The 25,884-nt window shown below is 47.3% G+C and overlaps 1 protein-coding gene across 3 annotated transcripts; it reads right to left on the minus strand.

The window, feature by feature from the left end:
• Positions 1-4,861: 4,861 nt before the first annotated feature.
• LOC139384507 (ATPase H+ transporting V0 subunit d1) lies at positions 4,862-18,714 on the minus strand. 3 transcript variants are annotated; one of them, XR_011628867.1, is made up of 9 exons: positions 18,445-18,683; positions 15,122-15,293; positions 14,230-14,408; positions 12,744-12,823; positions 12,491-12,568; positions 10,258-10,434; positions 7,574-7,651; positions 7,077-7,295; positions 4,862-7,034 (listed from the first exon to the last, which is right to left on the minus strand). XR_011628867.1 is itself a non-coding variant. In XM_071129329.1 (9 exons), exons 1-8 carry the CDS (start codon positions 18,572-18,574, stop codon positions 7,134-7,136), a joined length of 1,056 nt encoding a protein of 351 aa, XP_070985430.1. In that variant the 5' UTR covers positions 18,575-18,683; the 3' UTR covers positions 4,862-7,084; positions 7,119-7,133. The 3 variants fall into 3 exon arrangements, 2 of the variants coding, with proteins under 2 accessions (XP_070985430.1, XP_070985429.1); XM_071129329.1 differs by having other exon boundaries at positions 4,862-7,084; positions 7,119-7,295; XM_071129328.1 differs by having other exon boundaries at positions 4,862-7,295; positions 18,445-18,714.
• Positions 18,715-25,884: the final 7,170 nt, after the last annotated feature.

Genomic DNA, 25,884 nt, shown 5'->3' on the forward strand with positions numbered 1-25,884 from the left:
CTTTATGATGGTACCAGTCTGTTCTAGTCTTATGATGGTACCAGTCTGTTCTGGTCTTATGAGGGTACCAGTCTGTTCTGGTCTTATGATGGTACCAGTCTGTTCTGATCTTATGATGGTACCAGTCTGTTCTGGTCTTATGATGGTACCAGTCTGTTCTGGTCTTATGATGGTACCAGTCTGTTCTGGTCTTATGATGGTACCAGTCTGTTCTGGTCTTATGATGGTACCAGTCTGTTCTGGTCTTATGATGGTACCAGTCTGTTCTAGTCTTATGATGGTACCAGTCTGTTCGAGCCTTATGATGGTACCAGTCTGTTCTAGCCTTATGATGGTACCAGTCTGTTCTGGTCTTATGATGGTACCAGTCTGTTCTGGTCTTATGATGGTACCAGTCTGTTCTAGCCTTATGATGGTACCAGTCTGTTCTGGTCTTATGATGGTACCAGTCTGTTCTGGTCTTATGATGGTACCAGTCTGTTCTAGTCTTATGATGGTACCAGTCTGTTCTAGCCTTATGATGGTACCAGTCTGTTCTGGTCTTATGATGGTACCAGTCTGTTCTGGTCTTATGATGGTACCAGTCTGTTCTGGCTTTATGATGGTACCAGTCTGTTCTAGTCTTATGATGGTACCAGTCTGTTCTGGCTTTATGATGGTACCAGTCTGTTCTTGGCCCTCCTATGTTGAACATAATAAACGGCTCTCTATCCACCGGATGTGTACCAAACTCACTAAAAGTGGCAGTAATAAAGCCTCTCTTGAGAAAGCCAAACCTTGACCCAGAAAATATAAAAAACTATCGGCCTATATCGAATCTTCCATTCCTCTCAAAAATTTTAGAAAAGGCTGTTGCGCAACAACTCACTGCCTTCCTGAAGACAAACAATGTATACGAAATGCTTCAGTCTGGTTTTAGACCCCATCATAGCACTGAGACGGCACTTGTGAAGGTGGTAAATGACATTTTAATGGCATCGGACCGAGGCTCTGCATCTGTCCTCGTGCTCCTAGACCTTAGTGCTGCTTTTGATACCATCGATCACCACATTCTTTTGGAGAGATTGGAAACCCAAATTGGTCTACACGGACAAGTTCTGGCCTGGTTTAGATCTTATCTGTCGGAAAGATATCAGTTTGTCTCTGTGAATGGTTTGTCCTCTGACAAATCAACTGTAAATTTCGGTGTTCCTCAAGGTTCTGTTTTAGGACCACTATTGTTTTCACTATATATTTTACCTCTTGGGGATGTCATTCGAAAACATAATGTTAACTTTCACTGCTATGCGGATGACACACAGCTGTACATTTCAATGAAACATGGTGAAGCCCCAAAATTGCCCTTGCTAGAAGAATGTGTTTCAGACATAAGGAAGTGGATGGCTGCAAACTTTCTACTTTTAAACTCGGACAAAACAGAGATGCTTGTTCTAGGTCCCAAGAAACAAAGAGATCTTCTGTTGAATCTGACAATTAATCTTAATGGTTGTACAGTCGTCTCAAATAAAACTGTGAAGGACCTCGGCGTTACTCTGGACCCTGATCTCTCTTTTGAAGAACATATCAAGACCATTTCAAGGACAGCTTTTTTCCATCTACGTAACATTGCAAAAATCAGAAACTTTCTGTCCAAAAATGATGCAGAAAAATTAATCCATGCTTTTGTCACTTCCAGGTTAGACTACTGCAATGCTCTACTTTCCGGCTACCCGGATAAAGCACTAAATAAACTTCAGTTAGTGCTAAATACGGCTGCTAGAATCCTGACTAGAACCAAAAAATTTGATCATATTACTCCAGTGCTAGCCTCTCTACACTGGCTTCCTGTCAAAGCAAGGGCTGATTTCAAGGTTTTACTGCTAACCTACAAAGCATTACATGGGCTTGCTCCTACCTATCTCTCTGATTTGGTCCTGCCGTACATACCTACACGTACGCTACGGTCACAAGACGCAGGCCTCCTAATTGTCCCTAGAATTTTTAAGCAAACAGCTGGAGGCAGGGCTTTCTCCTATAGAGCTCCATTTTTATGGAACGGTCTGCCTACCCATGTCAGAGACGCAAACTCGGTCTCAACCTTTAAGTCTCTACTGAAGACTCATCTCTTCAGTGGGTCATATGATTGAGTGTAGTCTGGCCCAGGAGTGGGAGGGTGAACGGAAAGGCTCTGGAGCAACGAACCGCCCTTGCTGTCTCTGCCTGGCCGGTTCCCCTCTTTCCACTGGGATTCTCTGCCTCTAACCCTATTACAGGGGCTGAGTCACTGGCTTTACTGGGGCTCTCTCATGCCGTCCCTGGAGGGGGTGCGTCACCTGAGTGGGTTGAGTCACTGATGTGGTCATCCTGTCTGGGTTGGCGCCCCCCCCCCCTTGGGTTGTGCCGTGGCGGAGGTCTTTGTGGGCTATACTCAGCCTTGTCTCAGGATGGTAAGTTGGTGGTTGAAGATATCCCTCTAGTGTTGTGGGGGCTGTGCTTTGGCAAAGTGGGTGGGGTTATATCCTTCCTGTTTGGCCCTGTCCGGGGGTGTCCTCGGATGGGGCCACAGTGTCTCCTGACCCCTCCTGTCTCAGCCTCCAGTATTTATGCTGCAGTAGTTTATGTGTCGGGGGGCTAGGGTCAGTTTGTTATATCTGGAGTACTTCTCCTGTCCTATTCGGTGTCCTGTGTGAATCTAAGTGTGCGTTCTCTAATTCTCTCCTTCTCTCTTTCTCTCTCTCGGAGGACCTGAGCCCTAGGACCATGCCCCAGGACTACCTGACATGATGACTCCTTGCTGTCCCCAGTCCACCTGGCTGTGCTGCTGCTCCAGTTTCAACTGACCTGAGCCATAGGACCATGCCCCAGGAATACCTGACATGATGACTCCTTGCTGTCCCCAGTCCACCTGACTGTGCTGCTGCTCCAGTTTCAACTATTCTGCCTTATTATAATTCGACCATGCTGGTCATTTATGAACATTTGAACATCTTGACCATGTTTTGTTATAATCTCCACCCGGCACAGCCAGAAGAGGACTGGCCACCCCACATAGCCTGGTTCCTCTCTAGGTTTCTTCCTAGGTTTTGGCCTTTCTAGGGAGTTTTTCCTAGCCACCGTGCTTCTACACCTGCATTGCTTGCTGTTTGGGGTTTTAGGCTGGGTTTCTGTACAGCACTTTGAGATATCAGCTGATGTATGAAGGGCTATATAAATAAATTTGATTTGATTTGATTTGTTCTGATCTTATGATGGTACCAGTCTGTTCTGGCTTTATGATGGTACCAGTCTGTTCTGGTCTTATGATGGTACCAGTCTGTTCTAGCCTTATGATGGTACCAGTCTGTTCTGGCTTTATGATGGTACCAGTCTGTTCTGGTCTTATGATGGTACCAGTCTGTTCTAGCCTTATGATGGTACCAGTCTGTTCTGGTCTTATGATGGTACCAGTCTGTTCTGGCTTTATGATGGTACCAGTCTGTTCTGGTCTTATGATGGTACCAGTCTGTTCTGATCTTATGATGGTACCAGTCTGTTCTGGTCTTATGATGGTACCAGTCTGTTCTAGCCTTATGATGGTACCAGTCTGTTCTGGTCTTATGATGGTACCAGTCTGTTCTGGCTTTATGATGGTACCAGTCTGTTCTAGTCTTATGATGGTACCAGTCTGTTCTGGTCTTATGATGGTACCAGTCTGTTCTGGTCTTATGATGGTACCAGTCTGTTCTGATCTTATGATGGTACCAGTCTGTTCTGGTCTTATGATGGTACCAGTCTGTTCTGGTCTTATGATGGTACCAGTCTGTTCTGGTCTTATGATGGTACCAGTCTGTTCTGGTCTTATGATGGTACCAGTCTGTTCTGGTCTTATGATGGTACCAGTCTGTTCTGGTCTTATGATGGTACCAGTCTGTTCTGGTCTTATGATGGTACCAGTCTGTTCTAGCCTTATGATGGTACCAGTCTGTTCTGGTCTTATGATGGTACCAGTCTGTTCTGGTCTTATATAATTGCCTTCATTGAGTATGTCATCACACTATCTTCACCATGGCACTACTGCTGGACTTCTGAAAGACACAATAGGCAGAATCTCTTTTGATTCCTCACGTCCTTTAACGTTCTACTCGAAACCCACTGGATGGAAATGGCGAGGAGAGGAGCTAGGAACCAAAGGAAGAGCAACGGACAGCGTTCCATATAAGATAAACTCACTACCGGCATCCATCTAGCGCCCATCGCCACTGTAGTAAGGGGACATAAACATCTGAACAGCCTTAGTCAACCATTACACTGTATTTTCATTTAAGCAAAGGTCTGTATTGTGACACTACTACGACAAATACAGTATCTCATGTGTGTAGGCTGTTATGCAAATTAACCAGTTGATTAAAGATGAACTGAAGCCCAGGTTGTCTATTCTAGTACACGGTAGAGAATAACCAGTTGATTAAAGATGACCCACTGCCCAGGTTGTCTTTTCTAGTACACGGTAGAGAATACCTAGTTGATTAAAGATGACCTACTGCCCAGGTTGTCTATTCTAGTACACGGTAGAGAATAACCAGTTGATTAAAGATGACCTACTGCCCAGGTTGTCTATTCTAGTACACGGTAGAGAATAACTAGTTGATTAAAGATGACCTACTGCCCAGGTTGTCTATTCTAGTACACGGTAGAGAATAACTAGTTGATTAAAGATGACCTACTGCCCAGGTTGTCTTTTCTAGTACACGGTAGAGAATAACTAGTTGATTAAAGATGACCTACTGCCCAGGTTGTCTATTCTAGTACACGGTAGAGAATACCTAGTTGATTAAAGATGACCTACTGCCCAGGTTGTCTATTCTAGTACACGGTAGAGAATAACTAGTTGCTTTGAACAGGCTTCTCTTTCCATATAGTATTTATTACATTTACAACTCATTTCACAAACAAGACACAGAACTCATTTTAACAGGACCGTGACAGCGAGACATGGATTTTTACATCATGCCCCAAAAAATACACAAAAAAAAAAAAATACACAAATCATTAAAGTCATTTTGAAATATATATAAATCCTTGTATAGTTTAAACATGACATTTTCTGTTCTCTTTTATCTTTTCTTTCTCCATATATAAGCACATAACATCTATTTCAACCCAGGGTGTCATTTGCAGTAGTATCTGGACTGTTCAGGTCCAGTCATCTCATTTACAATAGGACATCATTCCTACACGCGTATTATTTATAAAGACAGGGACCATAATCCACACGTATCATTTTCAGAGAATAACAGAACATGTTTCGGGAGGGTGAACATTATTTCAGTAAACTCTGCTCATCCATCTATGGATATTGTACATGACAGTATCTGGGGGGGGGGGGGGGGGAGTCCCAAATGGAACCCTATAGAGTGCACTACTTTTGACCAAAACCAAGTGCACTACTTAGTGAATAGGGGCCCCTGGTCAAACTAAGTGCACTACTTTTGACCAAAACCATATGGGCCCACCAAGTGTACTACTTAGTGAATAGGGTTCCATGGTCAAACTAAGTGCACTACTTAGTGAATAGGGTTCCATGGTTAAACTAAGTGCACTACTTAGTGAATAGGGTTCCATGGTTAAACTAAGTGCACTACTTAGTGAATAGGGGTCCATGGTCAAACTAAGTGCACTACTTAGTGAATAGGGGTCCATGGTCAAACTAAGTGCACTACTTAGTGAATAGGGTTCCATGGTCAAACTAAGTGCACTACTTAGTGAATAGGGGTCCATGGTCAAACTAAGTGCACTACTTAGTGAATAGGGTTCCATGGTCAAACTAAGTGCACTACTTAGTGAATAGGGTTCCATGGTCAAACTAAGTGCACTACTTAGTGAATAGGGGTCCATGGTCAAACTAAGTGCACTACTTAGTGAATAGGGGTCCATTAGACACACACAGACACACTTAAACTGCTGAATGTAAAGAGTTCCTTCACTTCTATAGCGACTACAAAAAAACACTCAACCAATCAAGACAGTATTGTACATTGTCAGAACAAGCAACCAGCTAGGGACAAGATACCTTTCAACAGGGTGATGACGGACTCACACCGGACTCAAATATCTGATCCACTCCGGCTATACAAGTCAAAAGGATGAGAGATGGAACGCGTTTCTGTCTAAAGTGAACCTGCTGATGGCACGTTCACTTCCTGTGATTTTTTTAAGGGCAAAATAGACTGTGCCGATGATTGGTTAAAAACAGCAAGCAGCCATCCAATAGCCCATCATTCCTTAGTGGAGTTGGCTGGCTGGCTGGCTGAATGTCTCAGAGGAGGAACCAGTGTGCTCCTCTGAAGTCACGTTGACCCGTGTGTGTTATAGAAGTAGCAGTATCTTTCAGAAATAAATTAAAACCTTGTTAAGTTACTAGTTGAACGCCAGTGGTAGAGGATGCCTGGTATTTAGCATCTATCCATGAAGAGACAAAAACAATGGGAGTTGGAGCACATTTACCAGTTCCCAATGCAGAAGGACTAGACATGGCATCGCTCAGCTATTGAAAGAAGAGCTGTCAATCTCAAATTAGAAGATACATGTGTTTGTACAGTAACTGTGGATCGGAGAGAAGCTGTGGATGGATACGTGGGATTTAGAAGATAAAGATGACGTGTGTGTGTGTGTGTTCAGATCAGAATGTAGGGAGGGACTGGTGTGTGTGTGTGTGTGTGTGTGTTCAGATCAGAATGTAGGGAGGTACTGGTGTGTGTGTGTGTGTGTGTGTGTGTGTGTCAGATCAGAATGTAGGGAGGTACTGGTGTGTGTGTGTGTGTGTGTCAGATCAGAATGTAGGGAGCTACTGGTGTGTGTGTGTGTGTGTGTGTGTCTCAGATCAAAATGTAGGGAGGTACTGGTGTGTGTGTGTGTGTGTGTCAGATCAGAATGTAGGGAGCTACTGGTGTGTGTGTGTGTGTGTGTGTGTCAGATCAAAATGTAGGGAGGTACTGGTGTGTGTGTGTGTGTTCAGATCAGAATGTAGGGAGGTACTGGTGTGTGTGTGTGTGTGTGTCAGATCAGAATGTAGGGAGGTACTGGTGTGTGTGTGTGTGTTCAGATCAGAATGTAGGGAGGTACTGGTGTGTGTGTTCAGATCAGAATGTAGGGAGGTACTGGTGTGTGTGTTCAGATCAGAAGATGGGGATGTAGTTGTCTATCTTGGCGCGGTGCCTCTGAGCGATACACTCAGCGATCCACACGATGTTCCTGCACTCCTGCTCCTTCAGCTTGACGTAGGCATAGAACACGCTGAAGTGGAACTGGTTCAGGAACGCCAGCTTGTTCAGCTTCACCTGCAGGACATCAGGGTGGTGGGTTAACGAGGACACCGGGGTGGTGGGTTAACGAGGACACCGGGGGGGGGGGGGGGGGTCTTTGAGAAACACTGGACTGTAAGTTCAGCCCATTCTAAAAAACCAATGACAGTATGAACAAAGCAAACCCTGAATAAAAACGAGTCTACACACCTTCAATAGCCTGATTTATACCATTTGCTCGTACCTAAAACACTATGATGAGGTGTGAGTGTGAGTGTGTGTGTGTGTGTGTGTGTGTAAGTCACGCTGCTCACCTCATGCTCAAAGAACCTGTCCTCCAGTGTCTTGTCCCCTGGGTTGCTGCCTGCTCCCTCAAACAGGAGCTTGTATTCCTGAGAGGAAAGGAAAGGAGTTAGCCGGTCTGAGCTGGATCACCATATGTTTTGACTATCAATAGGATGAGGCAAGAGGGTAGATGTATTGCTGGGGGATTGAGAGCATATTTCATTGGTCCTCTGCTTTAGATCAATGGTTCTAGGAAGTGATACCATGTCCTTATAGCAGGTGTACCTCTCTAAATACAGTCAGAAGATACAGTCACAGAATACAGTCACAGAACAGAAAGAGACTTGGTGAAGGTGGTGGAGCAGGTTGATGTTCAGGTCACAGAATAGAAAGAGACTCTGTGAAGGTGGTGGAGCAGGTTGATGTTCAGGGTCACAGGACAGAAAGAGACTCTGTGAAGGTGGTGGAGCAGGTTGATGTTCAGGTCACAGAATAGAAAGAGACTTGTTGAAGGTGGTGGAGCAGGTTGATGTTCAGGTCACAGAACAGAAAGAGACTGTGAAGGTGGTGGAGCAGGTTGATGTTCAGGGTCACAGGACAGAAAGAGACTGTGAAGGTGGTGGAGCAGGTTGATGTTCAGGGTCACAGGACAGAAAGAGACTCTGTGAAGGTGGTGGAGCAGGTTGATGTTCAGGTCACAGAATAGAAAGAGAGTTGGTGAAGGTGGTGGATGTTCAGGGTCACAGAACAGAAAGAGACTGTGAAGGTGGTGGAGCAGGTTGATGTTCAGGGTCACAGGACAGAAAGAGACTCTGTGAAGGTGGTGGAGCAGGTTGATGTTCAGGTCACAGAATAGAAAGAGACTTGTTGAAGGTGGTGGAGCAGGTTGATGTTCAGGTCACAGAACAGAAAGAGACTTGTTGAAGGTGGTGGAGCAGGTTGATGTTCAGGGTCACAGAACAGAAAGAGACTTGGTGAAGGTGGTGGAGTAGGTTGATGTTCAGGGTCACAGAACAGAAAGAGACTTGGTGAAGGTGGTGGAGCAGGTTGATGTTCAGGGTCACAGGACAGAAAGAGACTTGGTGAAGGTGGTGGAGCAGGTTGATGTTCAGGGTCACAGGACAGAAAGAGACTTGGTGAAGGTGGTGGAGCAGGTTGATGTTCAGGGTCACAGGACAGAAAGAGACTTGGTGAAGGTGGTGGAGTAGGTTGATGTTCAGGGTCACAGGACAGAAAGAGACTTGGTGAAGGTGGTGGAGCAGGTTGATGTTCAGGGTCACAGGACAGAAAGAGACTTGGTGAAGGTGGTCAGTATCACGCCCGGTTCATGTCCTTATAGCAGGTTTACCTCTCTAAATACAGTCACATACAGATCTGTCTGGTCAGATCTGTCTGGTTAGACTTAGTACCAAACCTGGCCGCAGAAGTGGAAAAAACAAAAGTGTGAGTCTTTAGGCCAAGCACAGGTGTCACACCTGTAACACCGGGTGGTGTAACACCGGGTGGTGTAACACCGGGTGGTGTCACACCTGTAACACCGGGTGGTGTAACACCGGGTGGTGTCACACCTGTAACACCGGGTGGTGTAACACCGGGTGGTGTAACACCTGTAACACCGGGTGGTGTAACACCTGTAACACCGGGTGGTGTGACACCGGGTGGTGTAACACCTGTAACACCGGGTGGTGTAACACCTGTAACACCGGGTGGTGTAACACCTGTAACACCGGGTGGTGTAACACCTGTAACACCGGGTGGTGTGACACCGGGTGGTGTGACACCTGTAACACCGGGTGGTGTAACACCTGTAACACCGGGTGGTGTAACACCTGTAACACCGGGTGGTGTAACACCTGTAACACCGGGTGGTGTGACACCGGGTGGTGTGACACCTGTAACACCGGGTGGTGTAACACCTGTAACACCGGGTGGTGTAACACCTGTAACACCGGGTGGTGTAACACCTGTAACACCGGGTGGTGTGACACCGGGTGGTGTGACACCTGTAACACCGGGTGGTGTAACACCTGTAATACCGGGTGGTGTAACACCTGTAACACCGGGTGGTGTAACACCGGGTGGTGTAACACCGGGTGGTGTAACACCTGTAACACCGGGTGGTGTAACACCTGTAACACCGGGTGGTGTGACACCGGGTGGTGTGACACCTGTAACACCGGGTGGTGTAACACCTGTAATACCGGGTGGTGTAACACCTGTAACACCGGGTGGTGTAACATCTGTAACACCGGGTGGTGTAACACCTGTACCGGGTGGTGTAACACCTGTAACACCGGGTGGTGTAACACCGGGTGGTGTTACACCTGTAATACCGGGTGGTGAGATACCGGGTGGTGTAACACCTGTAACACCGGGTGGTGAGATACCGGGTGGTGTAATAGTGACATTATTATCCAGTAGGCAGACAGACTCCCAGGTTGGCAAGGCTAGCCAGTGAGATGATTTGACTTGTAGTAAGGACCAGTAACTGACAGGGTAGTAGCCAGTAGGCTAGGCTAGTAGTAGCAGTAGTAAGGACCAGTAACTGACAGGGTAGTAGCCAGTAGGCTAGGCTAGTAGTAGCAGTAGTAAGGACCAGTAACTGACAGGGTAGTAGCCTTGCAGACTAGGCTATTTGTAGCAGTAGTAAGGACCAGTAACTGACAGTGTAGTAGCTAGCAGGCTAGGCTAGTAGTAAGGCCCAGTAACTTACAGGGTAGTAGTCGGCCACAGCTTTGACCTGTTCGTAGTCGTCAGCGCGGGCAAGCTGAGCCAGCCCCTCAGGGTACAGCTTGCCACAGTGGGGGAACAGCTTGGCACGGTCCTCCTTAGACAGTTCCGTACCAAATGAGTTGATGGTGATGATGAAGGCCCTCCTGTCCGCCTCAAACTGGACACACAGAGGGAGAGGAAATAGGAAACTGACTGATTGACAGGTGAGAGATTAATATACTAGAACACACTTCAAGGTGTGGGTAAATGTTTCCTTTAAATTGAATGGTCCAGTATAAAATGACTAAAGAGAACAACAGAACACTCAGAAAGTATTCAGACCCCTTGACGTTTTCCACATTGTTACGTTACAGACTTATTCTAACGTGGATTAAATTGTTTTCTATTCTCGTCACCACACACACACGCAATACCCCTAATGATAAAGCAAAAACAAGGTTGACATTTTGCAAATATATATAAAAAAAAATAAAAAATAAACTCACAGTACATTGTTGAAGCACCTTTTGCAGCGATTACAGCCTCCAGTCTTCTTGGGAATGATGATACAAGCTTGGCACATCTCTATTTGGGGAGTTTTTATTTTTTTAAACTTAACTAGGCAAGTCAGTTAAGGACAAGTTCTTATTTACAATGATGGCCTACACCGGCCAAAACCGGACGACGCTGGGCCGATTGGGAGTCCCATAGGGCGGCGCACAATCACGGCCAGTTGTGATACAGCCTGGTATCGAACCAGGGTGTCTGTAGTAACGCCTCAAGCACTGAGATGCAGTGCCTTAGACTGCTGCGTCACTCGGGAGCCTAGAGTTTCTCCCATTCTTCTCTGCAGATTCTCTCAAGCTCTGTCAGGTTGGATGGGGAGCGTTGCTGCACAGCTGTTTTCAGGTGTCTCCAGAGATGTTCCATCCAGTTCAAGTCCGGGCTCTGGCTGGGTCACTCAAGGACATTCAGAGACTCGTCCTGAAGCGCCTCCTGCGTTGTCTTGGCTGTGTGCTTAGGGTCATTGTCCTGTTGGAAGGTGAACCTTTGCCCCAGTCCGAGGTCCTGAGCGCTCTGGAGCAAGTTTTCATCAAGGATCTCTCTCTACTATTCTCCGATCATATTTCCTTCGATCCTGACTAGTCTCCCAGTCCCTGCCGCTGAAAAACACCCCCACAGCATGATGCTGCCACCACCATGCTTCACCGTAGAGATGGTTCCAGGTGTCCTCCAGACGTGACACTTGGTATTCAGGCCAAATAGTTCAATCTTGGTTTCATCAGACCAAAGAATCTTGTTTCTCACGGTCTGAGAGTTTTCAGGTGCCATTTGGCAAACTCCAAGAGGGCTGTCATGTGCCTTTTACTGAGAAATGGCTATGTGAGCCATAAAGGCTTGATTTCTGGAGTGCTGCAGAGATGGGAGAACCTTCCAGAAGGACAACCATCTCAAGAGGAAGTCTGGAGCTCTGTCACAGTGACTATCGGGTTCTTGGTCACCTCCCTGACCAAGGCCCTTCTCTCCCGATTACTCAGTTTGGCCGGGTGGCCAGCTCTAGGAAGAGTCTTGGTGGTTCCAAACTTCTTTCATTTAAGAATGATGGAGACTACTGTGTTCATGGGGACCTTCAATGCTGCAGAAATGTTTTGGTACCCTTCCCCAGATCTGTGCCACGACACAATCCTGTCTCTGAGCTCTATGGACAATTCCTTCTACCTCATGTCTTGGTTTTTGCTCTGACGTGCACTGTCCACTGTGGGAACTCATATAGACAGGTGTGTGCCTTTTCAAATAATGTCCAATCAATTGAATTTACCGCAGGTGGACTCCAAGTTGTACAAACATCAAGGATGATCGATGGAAACAGGATTCACCTGAGCTCAATTTCGAGTCTCATAGCAAAAGGTCTGAATACTTATGTAAAGAAGTTATTTATTTTTAATGCATTTGTGAAAATGTCTAAAAAACTGTTTTTGCTTTGTCATTATGGGGTATTGTGATGTCATTATGGGGTATTGTGATGTCATTATGGGGTATTGTGATGTCATTATGGGGTATTGTGATGTCATTATGGGGTATTGTGATGTCGATTGATGAGTTTATTTTTTAATACATTTTAGAATAAGGCTGTAACGTAACAAAAATGTGTAAAAAGTCAAGGGGTCTGAATACTTTCCCGAAGACACTTGTATATCAAGTTAACTTTCTAATAAAGGGACACGCTCACGGACCTCTAGAATAGGACACATGGTGTCACCAGTGGTTCCTCCCAGAGTGGAGCAGAACTTGTAGAAAGCCTCCAGATAAGCCTGGAAATGAATACATGGAATAAAGTCAATGACCATCTATCTTCTGATGCATCATGTTGTTTAACATTGTGAATGAAATCCCTTTGCTCACCTTATTACAGAGTATTACGGGTGAATGAAATGCCCTGCTCACCTTATACAGAGTATTACAGGTGAATGAAATCCGTTTGCTCACCTTATACAGAGTATTACGGATGATCTCGATGTTCATCTCATCCAGATCCTGCTCAGATATGCAGTCTTGGAAGAAAGCAGCTGAAGAAATGATCAGACATTTAAAACAGGATTTAGAAGATTACACATTTATGAGCAAAGTTGAGTTTTAGCGCCATCTAGTGTTCGCTACAGGATATAAAATCCCTCCAGTCTCTGGTTCAAAGACTCTTCTTCCTTGCATTCTCAAATCCATGAGTTCCATAAGTAAACCACCCAGGATGGGGGGGGGAACAGTTCCATTAGTAAACCACCCAGGATGGGGGGGGGGGAACAGTTCCATTAGTAAACCACCCAGGATGGGGGGGGGGGGGACAGTTCCATTAGTAAACCACCCAGGACGGGGGGACAGTTCCATTAGTAAACCACCCAGGATGGGGGGGAACAGTTCCATTAGTAAACCACCCAGGATGGGGGGGAACAGTTCCATTAGTAAACCACCCAGGATGGGGGGGAACAGTTCCATTAGTAAACCACCCAGGACGGGGGGGAACAGTTCCATTAGTAAACCACCCAGGACGGGGGAACAGTTCCATTAGTAAACCACCCAGAATGGGGAACAGTTCCATTAGTAAACCACCCAGGACAGGGAACAGTTCCATTAGTAAACCACCCAGGATGGGGAACAGACAGTTGAGAAAAGAGATCCACACTAATAAGCAGTACTAATGGATCAGTAAATCAACCCAATAGTGTGTGTAGCACTGCCAGAATGTGTCCCAAATGGCACCCCATTTCATTGTGCATTACTTTGGACCAGAGCCCTTTCTGTGCATTCAAAAGTAACGCAGTACAGGGGGTATCATTAGTATTTATCCTCTTGGATATACAGCTACAGTACATACAGTGGGTATCATTAGTATTCATCCTCTTGGATGTACATCTACAGTACATACAGTGGGTATCATTAGTCAGCCCCTTGGGTATACAGTGGGTATCATTAGTATTCATCCTCTTGGATGTACATCTACTGTATATACAGTGGGTATCCTTAGTATTCATCCTCTTGGATTTTTTCATATTTTTTTGAGTTACAAAGTCAGATTGAAATTGATTCAATTGTGATTTTTGGTCATTGATCTCCACAAAAACACTCACATTTTAAAGTGGAAGAAAAATGCTAACATTCTTTACACAATTAATGAAAAATAAAACAAATATACGTTAGATTAGGTAAGTATTCAACCCCGAGTCAATACGCTTATTTAGATAAGTAAGCACTATATAGGGAATAGGGCTCTGGTCTATAGTAGTACCACTATATAGGGAATAGGGCTCTGGTCTATAGTAGTACCACTATATAGGGAATAGGGCTCTGGTCTATAGTAGTACCACTATATAGGGAATAGGGCTCTGGTCTATAGTAGTACCACTATATAGGGAATAGGGCTCTGGTCTATAGTAGTACCACTATATAGGGGATAGGGCAGCAGTCAGTCCTGCCTTACCCAGAGGGGTGTCGACCAGGATGGCGTTGTAAAGTTCTGCTGGGGTCTGGGCGATGTTGACTGCCTCCATCTGCTCAAAGCTGCCCAGAGGGTGGCACTTAGGTACCAGCTCAGAGATGGCCCGCTGGTGCAGGGTGCCCGTGATCAGCAGGATCACATTGTCTATCATGTAGCTGTACCTGTGAGGATGGGAGGAGAGCGCGTGTTTCAGTGATGACTGGGTAGTTAAGAGCATAGCAAATATTACATTTCATTTTGCAAGATGGTGAGAGACGGTACGAGGGTTCTCTCTCAGGCTAGAATGAAAGGCGGTCGGTAAGAGGGTTCTCTCTCAGGCTAGAATGAAAGGCGGTCGGTAAGAGGGTTCTCTCTCAGGCTAGAATGAAAGGCGGTCGGTAAGAGGGTTCTCTCTCAGGCTAGAATGAAAGGCTGACGGTACAAGGGTTCTCTCTCAGGCTAGAATGAAAGGCAGCCGGTAAGAGCCGGTACGAGGGTTCTCTCTCAGGCTAGAATGAAAGGCGGCCGGTAAGAGCCGGTACGAGGGTTCTCTCTCAGGCTAGAATGAAAGGCGGCCGGTAAGAGCCGGTACGAGGGTTCTCTCTCAGGCTAGAATGAGTCAATAGGCACGCATATATAAGAGTATGAAACATGGACCATTCAGATGTCACATAACTGAAAAGAGATGGGAGACGAACATATACAGTTTAACCAATAGCTGATTTGTTCCAGGCAATAATAAGACAAGGTGATATTCTAAGCCTAAACCCCCCCCCAAAAAATGCACGGAAAAGACAGGCTCAATTTAATTAGACAATATGGGCACCCACTTTGCCCCTTCATTTGGGATTAGAGGCTTGGCAGACACCAGAGAGAGCCTGTGAATGACTCTTACGTGATGAAGTCCATGAAGCTTGCCAGCGGTTCGTAGGACTGGTTTCTCATGTGCCGGAACTCCACCACCATCTTCTCTTTGAGCTTGTCGTCGATGACGGACACGGTGAGGGGGGACGGCTCGTTGGCCAGGAAGCTGCCATAGTCCGTGCTCTGCAGATGGAGTTTCAGGTCTGCATGGGGGGGGGGGGGGGGGGGGGGGGGGGGGGGCAAGACGTCTTCAGATACTAGGTAACAGCGGCTTTCAACAGACACAATAATGACATGCACAGGACAAGTACAAGCTCATTTTAAATGCTGCTGTGAGAGGGCATGATGCTAACGGTACATTAGAGACCCATGCACAAGGGAAGAGGCTAGCTAGCTGTGTGTGTCTAGAATGCTTCCATTTTACATGATGTGTAAGCGAATTGAGCAATACTTTGAGCAATAGTTTCAGTTCCTCATAGAAATCCCGCTGTTGATCAATCTAATGTGATTTATTGAACCTTTTATGTAGGCAGCCTGGTAATGAATAGCTGCTAATGGTTCTTGCTAACGGTTCTTCAAGAAATACTAGCTTGTTAATACTAGCTAGCTACTAGCTTGTTATTACTAGCTAGCTACTAGCTTGTTATTACTAGCTAGCTACTAGCTTGTTATTACTAGCTAGCTACTAGCTTGTTAATACTAGCTAGCTACTAGCTTGTTATTACTAGCTAGCTACTAGCTTGTTATTACTAGCTAGCTACTAGCTTGTTATTACTAGCTAGCTACTAGCTTGTTAATACTAGCTAGCTACTAGCTTGTTAATACTAGCTAGCTACTAGCTTGTTAATACTAGCTAGCTACTAGCTTGTTAATACTAGCTAGCTACAGCGGTCAATGCAATGTAATAACCGGGGCCTGGTTTCCCAAAAGCATCTGAAGGCTAAGTTTATCTTTAGATTCTTCTTATGAGCAATGGGAAAATCTCAGAGCTTCTTTCCTGAAACCACTGTTACTTAAGTTTTTAACATTTTTTTTAAAAATTTTATAAACAATGCTTTGGTCCATTGCTAGCTAGCCAGTTCAAATAATGACCAAGAGTATTCAGGCTGTATCACATCTGGCTGTGATTGGGAGTCCCATAGGGAGGCGCACAATTGGCTCTGCCTTGTCCGTTTGGCCGGGGTAGGCCATATATATATCTCACACAAAGTTGGAAGTTTACATACACCTTAGCCAAATACATTTATTTTTCTCTACAATTCCTGACATTTAATCCCAGAAAAAAATTCACGGTCTTTGGTCAGTTAGGATCACCACTTGATTGTAAGAAAGTGAAATGTCAGAATAATAGTAGAGAATGATTTATTTCAGCTTTTATTTCTTCCATCACATTCCCAGTGGGTCAGAAGTTTACATAAACAATTTAAATACTAATTGAGTGTAACTTCGGTCAAACGCGTCGGGTAGCCTTCCACAATCTTCCCTCAATAAATTGGGTGAGTTTTGTCCCACATGCTTTTTCAGTTCTGCCCACAAATTTTCTACAGGATTGAGATTAGGGCTTTGTGATGGCCACTTCAATACCTTGACTTTGTGGCAAAATGGCTTAAAGACAACTTTGGAAGATTGCTTGGGGTCATTGTCCATTTGGAAGACCCATTCGCGACCAAGCTTTAACTTCCTGACTGATGTCTTGATGTTGCATCAATATATTCACAGTTTTCCTACCTCATGATGCCATCTATTGTGTGAAGTGCACCAGTCCCTCCTGCAGCAAATCACCCCCACAGCATGATGCTGCCACCCCGTGCTTCACGGTTGGGATGGTGTTCTTCAGCTTGCAAGCCTCCCCCTTTTTCCTCCAAACATAACGATGGTCATGATGGCCAACATTTCAGGTTATGTCGATATAGGACTCGTTTTACTGTGGATATAGATACTTTTGTACCCGTTTCCTCAGTATCTTCACAAGGTCCTTTGCTGTTGTTCTGGGATTGATTTGCACTTTTCACACCAAAGTATGTTCATCTCGAGGAGACAGAACGCGTCTCCTTCCTGAGCGATATGACAGCTGCGTGGTTCCATGGTGTTTATACTTGCGTACTATTGTTTGTACAGATGAACGTGGTACCTTCAGGTGTTTGGAAATTGCTCCCAAGGATGAACCAGACTTGTGGAGTTCTAGCATTTTTTTATTTTGATTTCCCCATGATTTCTTTTGATTTTCTCATGATATCAAGCAAAGAGGCACTGAGTTTGAAGGTAATGAAATACACGCACAGGTACACCTCCAACTTAGGCTAATTGACATCATTTGAGTATCAGAAGCTTCTAAAGCCATGACATTATTTTCTGGAATTTTCCAAGCTGTTTAAAGGCACAGTCAACAACTTCTGACCCACTGGAATTGTGGTACAGTGAATTAAATGAAATAATATGTCTGTAAACAATTGTTGGAAAAATTACTTGTGTCATACACAAAGTAGATGTCATAACATACTTGCCAAAACTATAGTTTGTCGGTTATGACATCTACTTTGTGTAGATAGCCGACATCGTCTTAACTTTCGCAGCTTTTTATTTATTATGACAGAAAAATAATGCCACAACAACATTATTTACAAGGTGAGGTTAATGGTGAACTGACAGAAAACCACTTCCTGTCAGTGTGACGAAATAAAATTCTCAGGTAGAATGACCTACTTTTAACACTCCTGCATCCTGTTACAGTAGGATTTGGTCTGGTTGCTGTGACGTTGCCACAGTCGCAGATAGATATATTATTGTATGTCTGTGCGACAGGAAACTGACAGTCGCAGATCCTTTTTATTTGTATTATATGTGTGCGACAGGAAACTGACAGTCGCGTGTCGTTCAAACAATTATAAAACGGTCCTTAAGAGTAACGTCAGGCTCCTTTAGTTCACTATTGGGCTAACTGGTACGCTAGCTTCCCAGCTAATTAAATGTAGCTAGGTAAATTAACGTTAGCTAACTAATTCAAAGAATAATATCGGTTTTGAGAGACCCAATTTCATCTCGAAATCTAGCGCCCAGACAATTTAACTCGAATTACCTACATCCATATACAAAACTGATCATTAATAAGCTACTATTCATGACAGAGTAACCTTATATAGCTAACGTTAACTAAATTGATAATACCCATCATGAGATAGTTAGTAACCTACTGTTATAGCTGGCTAGAGTGGAAACGCCACATGTTTTTTTAAATCCAGTAACGTTTATTAAACGTTAACAATACCATTTGAAGAGCCACTGTGTACATTTGACAACATAGTTAGCCAGATGACCAGCTGGTTAGCTAGCACGCTAACGTTAGCTCCGACTCACCTTCCAGGGTTTCACACTGGACGAGATTTAGATAGTCTCCCTGTGAAAGAATTCCAGCCTTAAAACCCCTGACCAACCCTTCCAAGTAACCATTATCCACATTAAAATACAGCTCCGAGAATATAGGCATATTGTGGCCTCAAAATATATCCGTATATTGATGAAATACAACCGTTTTAGGAGGAAAATAAATTCTAGACAGGGCTGAGCTCCAGATTACCCGGCTGTAAAAAAAGACACGTGATCACTCGCCACCAATATCATGTGACTCAACATCTGCTTTCGATGACGTTGAGCGCAAGACCTAATGACGCGTTCACATCAACTGGGAACTCGGAAATATCCGACTTCAGCCGCGTTCAAGATTACTGGGAACTCGGGAATAAACGAGCTCCAACTGGGAAAAATCGTTTTGAAGGACATGAAGGGCACTGACGTCATGATTTTACCTCCCTTTTTTTTAGGTCCCAGTTGTCTTGAAAGCGCCAGGAGGAGGAGCTGTGGAGAGGGCTTGACAACATGCTCGGGTTGGAAATGGCGGCAAGTAGTGTGGACGAAATGGAGAAAAGGGTTGGAGAAGGAACAGCTGTGCTGGAATGCCAACAATATGGCTGTCAGTTCTGATGATATGGAGGGGAGGATGAGGGCCAAGTACCTGAATGGTCAGTAGTGGAAAGACACAGGAAGATGAGAGATCATGATACTGAAAGACACAGGAAGAAGAGAGATCATGATACTGAAAGACACCGGAAGAAGAGAGATCATGATACTGAAAGACACAGGAAGAAGAGAGATCATTATACTGAAAGACACAGGAAGAAGAGAGATCATTGTACTGAAAGACACAGGAAGAAGAGAGATCATGATACTGAAAGACACAGGAAGAAGAGAGATCATTATACTGAAAGACACAGGAAGAAGAGAGATCATGATACTGAAAGACACAGGAAGAAGAGAGATCATTATACTGAAAGACACAGGAAGAAGAGAGATCATTATACTGAAAGACACAGGAAGAAGTGAGATCATGGTACTGAAAGACACAGGAAGAAGAGAGATCATTATACTGAAAGACACAGGAAGAAGAGAGATCATTATACTGAAAGACACAGGAAGAAGAGAGATCATGATACTGAAAGACACAGGAAGAAGAGAGATCATGATACTGAAAGACACAGGAAGAAGAGAGATCATAATACTGAAAGCAGTGGAGCGTCAAGTGAAGAAAGCATAACGAGGGTCGGAAGCAGGAAATAGGAAGCAGGAGGTAGGAAGCAGGAAATAGGAAGCAGGAGGTAGGAAGCAGGAGATAGGAAGCAAGAGTAGTGATGTGTTGGTGGAAAGTGGTGATGGTGGTTTGATGAGACCACAGGGCCGCATTTACACCCTATCTGACCAACCACTGCCGTAGTGAAAGAGGTAGGTGAAGTCTAACTAGCTAGGTTCATTGGAAATGTCAGTCTTGTGTGTATCGGTGGCAGGGAAGTCAGGCGCAGGAGAGTCAAACGGAGTGTAAATGGAGTCTTTTAATATAAGTCCACTTTAACATGCTCTAAACACGCACATACATACATACATACATACATACATACATACATACATACATACATACATACATATATACATACATACACGAACATGGGTACGAGGACCCGTCGCGCACCTATACAACCATACAACACTACACTGACAATAAAACAATCTCTGACAAAGACATGAGGGGAAACAGAGGGTTAAATACACAACAGGTAATGAATGGGATTGAAAACAGGTGTGTGTGGGAAGACGAGACAAAACCAATGGAAAATGAAAAATGGATCGTCCCTCGTGTTTATGCCAGGTGGAGGGGAGTCCTCCCTGGTGCTTATGCCAGGTGGAGGGGAGTCCTCCCTGGTGTTTATGCCAGGTGGAGGGGAGTCCTCCCTGGTGTTTATGCCAGGTGGAGGGGAGTCCTCCCTGGTGTTTATGCCAGGTGGAGGGGAGTCCTCCCTGGTGTTTATGCCAGGTGGAGGGGAGTCCTCCCTGGTGTTTATGCCAGGTGGAGGGGAGTCCTCCCTGGTGTTTATGCCAGGTGGAGGGGAGTCCTCCCTGGTGTTTATGCCAGGTGGAGGGGAGTCCTCCCCGGTGTTTATGCCAGGTGGAGGGGAGTCCTCCCTGGTGTTTATGCCAGGTGGAGGGGAGTCCTCCCTGGTGTTTATGCCAGGTGGAGGGGAGTCCTCCCTGGTGTTTATGCCAGGTGGAGGGGAGTCCTCCCTGGTGCTTATGCCAGGTGGAGGGGAGTCCTCCCTGGTGTTTATGCCAGGTGGAGGGGAGTCCTCCCTGGTGTTTATGCCAGGTGGAGGGGAGTCCTCCCTGGTGTTTATGCCAGGTGGAGGGGAGTCGTCCCTGGTGCTTATGCCAGGTGGAGGGGAGTCCTCCCTGGTGTTTATGCCAGGTGGAGGGGAGTCCTCCCTGGTGTTTATGCCAGGTGGAGGGGAGTCCTCCCTGGTGTTTATGCCAGGTGGAGGGGAGTCCTCCCTGGTGTTTATGCCAGGTGGAGGGGAGTCCTCCCTGGTGTTTATGCCAGGTGGAGGGGAGTCCTCCCTGGTGTTTATGCCAGGTGGAGGGGAGTCCTCCCCGGTGTTTATGCCAGGTGGAGGGGAGTCCTCCCCGGTGTTTATGCCAGGTGGAGGGGAGTCCTCCCTGGTGTTTATGCCAGGTGGAGGGGAGTCGTCCCTGGTGTTTATGCCAGGTGGAGGGGAGTCGTCCCTGGTGTTTATGCCAGGTGGAGGGGAGTCCTCCCTGGTGTTTATGCCAGGTGGAGGGGAGTCCTCCCTGGTGTTTATGCCAGGTGGAGGGGAGTCCTCCCTGGTGTTTATGCCAGGTGGAGGGGAGTCCTCCCTGGTGTTTATGCCAGGTGGAGGGGAGTCCTCCCTGGTGTTTATGCCAGGTGGAGGGGAGTCCTCCCTGGTGCTTATGCCAGGTGGAGGGGAGTCCTCCCTGGTGTTTATGCCAGGTGGAGGGGAGTCCTCCCTGGTGTTTATGCCAGGTGGAGGGGAGTCCTCCCTGGTGTTTATGCCAGGTGGAGGGGAGTCCTCCCTGGTGTTTATGCCAGGTGGAGGGGAGTCCTCCCTGGTGTTTATGCCAGGTGGAGGGGAGTCCTCCCTGGTGTTTATGCCAGGTGGAGGGGAGTCCTCCCTGGTGTTTATGCCAGGTGAAGGGGAGTCCTCCCTGGTGTTTATGCCAGGTGGAGGGGAGTCGTCCCTGGTGTTAATGCCAGGTAGAGGGGAGTCCTCCCTGGTGTTTATGCCAGGTGGAGGGGAGTCCTCCCTGGTGTTTATGCCAGGTGGAGGGGAGTCCTCCCTGGTGTTTATGCCAGGTGGAGGGGAGTCCTCCCTGGTGTTTATGCCAGGTGGAGGGGAGTCCTCCCTGGTGTTTATGCCAGGTGGAGGGGAGTCCTCCCTGGTGCTTATGCCAGGTGGAGGGGAGTCCTCCCTGGTGTTTATGCCAGGTGGAGGGGAGTCCTCCCTGGTGTTTATGCCAGGTGGAGGGGAGTCCTCCCTGGTGCTTATGCCAGGTGGAGGGGAGTCATCCCTGGTGCTTATGCCAGGTGGAGGGGAGTCCTCCCTGGTGTTTATGCCAGGTGGAGGGGAGTCCTCCCTGGTGTTTATGCCAGGTGGAGGGGAGTCCTCCCTGGTGCTTATGCCAGGTGGAGGGGAGTCCTCCCTGGTGTTTATGCCAGGTGGAGGGGAGTCCTCCCTGGTGTTTATGCCAGGTGGAGGGGAGTCCTCCCTGGTGTTTATGCCAGGTGGAGGGGAGTCCTCCCTGGTGTTTATGCCAGGTGGAGGGGAGTCCTCCCTGGTGTTTATGCCAGGTGGAGGGGAGTCCTCCCTGGTGTTTATGCCAGGTGAAGGGGAGTCCTCCCTGGTGTTTATGCCAGGTGGAGGGGAGTCGTCCCTGGTGTTAATGCCAGGTAGAGGGGAGTCCTCCCTGGTGTTTATGCCAGGTGGAGGGGAGTCCTCCCTGGTGTTTATGCCAGGTGGAGGGGAGTCCTCCCTGGTGTTTATGCCAGGTGGAGGGGAGTCCTCCCTGGTGTTTATGCCAGGTGGAGGGGAGTCCTCCCTGGTGTTTATGCCAGGTGGAGGGGAGTCCTCCCTGGTGCTTATGCCAGGTGGAGGGGAGTCCTCCCTGGTGTTTATGCCAGGTGGAGGGGAGTCCTCCCTGGTGTTTATGCCAGGTGGAGGGGAGTCCTCCCTGGTGCTTATGCCAGGTGGAGGGGAGTCATCCCTGGTGCTTATGCCAGGTGGAGGGGAGTCCTCCCTGGTGTTTATGCCAGGTGGAGGGGAGTCCTCCCTGGTGTTTATGCCAGGTGGAGGGGAGTCCTCCCTGGTGCTTATGCCAGGTGGAGGGGAGTCCTCCCTGGTGTTTATGCCAGGTGGAGGGGAGTCCTCCCTGGTGTTTATGCCAGGTGGAGGGGAGTCCTCCCTGGTGTTTATGCCAGGTGGAGGGGAGTCCTCCCTGGTGCTTATGCCAGGTGGAGGGGAGTCGTCCCTGGTGCTTATGCCAGGTGGAGGGGAGTCCTCCCTGGTGCTTATGCCAGGTGGAGGGGAGTCCTCCCTGGTGTTTATGCCAGGTGGAGGGGAGTCCTCCCCGGTGTTTATGCCAGGTGGAGGGGAGTCCTCCCCGGTGTTTATGCCAGGTGGAGGGGAGTCCTCCCTGGTGTTTATGCCAGGTGGAGGGGAGTCCTCCCTGGTGTTTATGCCAGGTGGAGGGGAGTCCTCCCTGGTGCTTATGCCAGGTGGAGGGGAGTCCTCCCTGGTGTTTATGCCAGGTGGAGGGGAGTCCTCCCTGGTGTTTATGCCAGGTGGAGGGGAGTCCTCCCTGGTGTTTATGCCAGGTGGAGGGGAGTCGTCCCTGGTGCTTATGCCAGGTGGAGGGGAGTCCTCCCTGGTGTTTATGCCAGGTGGAGGGGAGTCCTCCCTGGTGTTTATGCCAGGTGGAGGGGAGTCCTCCCTGGTGTTTATGCCAGGTGGAGGGGAGTCCTCCCTGGTGTTTATGCCAGGTGGAGGGGAGTCCTCCCTGGTGTTTATGCCAGGTGGAGGGGAGTCCTCCCTGGTGTTTATGCCAGGTGGAGGGGAGTCCTCCCCGGTGTTTATGCCAGGTGGAGGGGAGTCCTCCCCGGTGTTTATGCCAGGTGGAGGGGAGTCCTCCCTGGTGTTTATGCCAGGTGGAGGGGAGTCCTCCCTGGTGTTTATGCCAGGTGGAGGGGAGTCGTCCCTGGTGTTTATGCCAGGTGGAGGGGAGTCCTCCCTGGTATTTATGCCAGGTGGAGGGGAGTCCTCCCTGGTGTTTATGCCAGGTGGAGGGGAGTCCTCCCTGGTGTTTATGCCAGGTGGAGGGGAGTCCTCCCTGGTGTTTATGCCAGGTGGAGGGGAGTCCTCCCTGGTGTTTATGCCAGGTGGAGGGGAGTCCTCCCTGGTGCTTATGCCAGGTGGAGGGGAGTCCTCCCTGGTGTTTATGCCAGGTGGAGGGGAGTCCTCCCTGGTGTTTATGCCAGGTGGAGGGGAGTCCTCCCTGGTGTTTATGCCAGGTGGAGGGGAGTCCTCCCTGGTGTTTATGCCAGGTGGAGGGGAGTCCTCCCTGGTGTTTATGCCAGGTGGAGGGGAGTCCTCCCCGGTGCTTATGCCAGGTGGAGGGGAGTCCTCCCTGGTGTTTATGCCAGGTGGAGGGGAGTCCTCCCTGGTGTTTATGCCAGGTGGAGGGGAGTCCTCCCTGGTGTTTATGCCAGGTGGAGGGGAGTCCTCCCTGGTGTTTATGCCAGGTGGAGGGGAGTCCTCCCCGGTGTTTATGCCAGGTGGAGGGGAGTCCTCCCTGGTGTTAATGCCAGGTGGAGGGGAGTCCTCCCTGGTGTTTATGCCAGGTGGAGGGGAGTCCTCCCTGGTGTTTATGCCAGGTGGAGGGGAGTCCTCCCTGGTGTTTATGCCAGGTGGAGGGGAGTCCTCCCTGGTGTTAATGCCAGGTGGAGGGGAGTCCTCCCTGGTGTTTATGCCAGGTGGAGGGGAGTCCTCCCTGGTGTTTATGCCAGGTGGAGGGGAGTCCTCCCTGGTGTTTATGCCAGGTGGAGGGGAGTCCTCCCTGGTGTTTATGCCAGGTGGAGGGGAGTCCTCCCCGGTGTCCCATTATCCACAGACCATAGTAAAGAAGATGAGACGGGAGGCAGAGTGATTGAGGCCAAAAGGTGGATCAGTAGGAAAGAAGGGTCAAAGGACTGAAAGCCTCTCAGTGGTGCTGAGGTTTGAGAAGGTTGTACCTGGAAAAGTACAGAGAGGATTTGCTTCCTTTCAATGTTAGAGAATACGTCCCATCCCCCTTGTTCTAAATGCTAAAGAATGGGACATGCAGCTGTTCACACCAGGTGTCTTAGGCTTAGTTGTAGTGAAACACGTAAATTCCGATCTGCACTGTGACAGTTCGTTGCAAAAGTTATACATTTTGGTGTTTTACTAGTAAATCTAGCTATTTTGCCCCTAGCGGTTCAACTTGTACATTTTAAATCATGCTGTAGTGGAACCACGTCATCTCAGCGGAGGGGTTCAGTATGAGATACCCTTCTAGATGTGCTGGGTGGTACCCATAGACATTAAAACCACTAGATGGTGACAGCGCTGAAGTCCTCCATGTAATTCCTATCGGAAACTCCCGATGAAGCTGGAAGTATTTAAATTTGTGTTTGAAGAGCCAAGCTGAACCTCTGATAAAGTCTTTAAGGGGGCATGTAGAATTTAATGATTTATTTTGTTTCCTTAAAAGGAGACGAGATTATATGGGTACGGTCCACACTCCAGGCCAGCTGGTGGCGCTAATGCACCTTCAAGTTGGTTGTCAACTGCCATATAAAATAAAGAGTATTTTGATATTTCAAAAACCAACTTTGACTGAGATGTGAGATACTGATATTCAATTTCAAGATACAGCCAATAGAAAATTAATTAAATTCCTAATCATATTCAATATTTGTTATTTTTATTATGGAATTGTCTGAAATAGCTACTGAGGTGAGATCTTCATATATATATATATGAGTGGTAAGGAGAAAGCAACCGACGAGGAGTCGAGGAGTGAATGTGGAGGAGGTGCATCTGCGACAGCCGAAAGTCAGACACTAATGTGGTTTTCCAACAGCAAGCCTCAGATCAACATGGCACTGTTGCCTTTGTTTCTAAAATGTTTTCCAACTGGCATCAATGGTTTCTTTGAGTAGCAGCCATATGTAGCTGCCAGGGAAACAACTTGTTCTCACTTAGAAGATAGAACCCAAGGAGCACTCAGTTCTATTCCAGAACCCAGGTAAAGAACACCAAGGAGCACTCAGTTCTATTCCAGAAGCCAGGTAAAGAACACCAAGGAGCACTCAGTTCTATTCCAGAACCCAGGTAAAGAACACCAAGGAGCACTCAGTTC

Source organism: Oncorhynchus clarkii, chromosome 26, assembly GCF_045791955.1.
Source record: "Oncorhynchus clarkii lewisi isolate Uvic-CL-2024 chromosome 26, UVic_Ocla_1.0, whole genome shotgun sequence".
In the NCBI taxonomy this organism is placed as follows: Eukaryota; Metazoa; Chordata; class Actinopteri; order Salmoniformes; family Salmonidae; genus Oncorhynchus; species Oncorhynchus clarkii.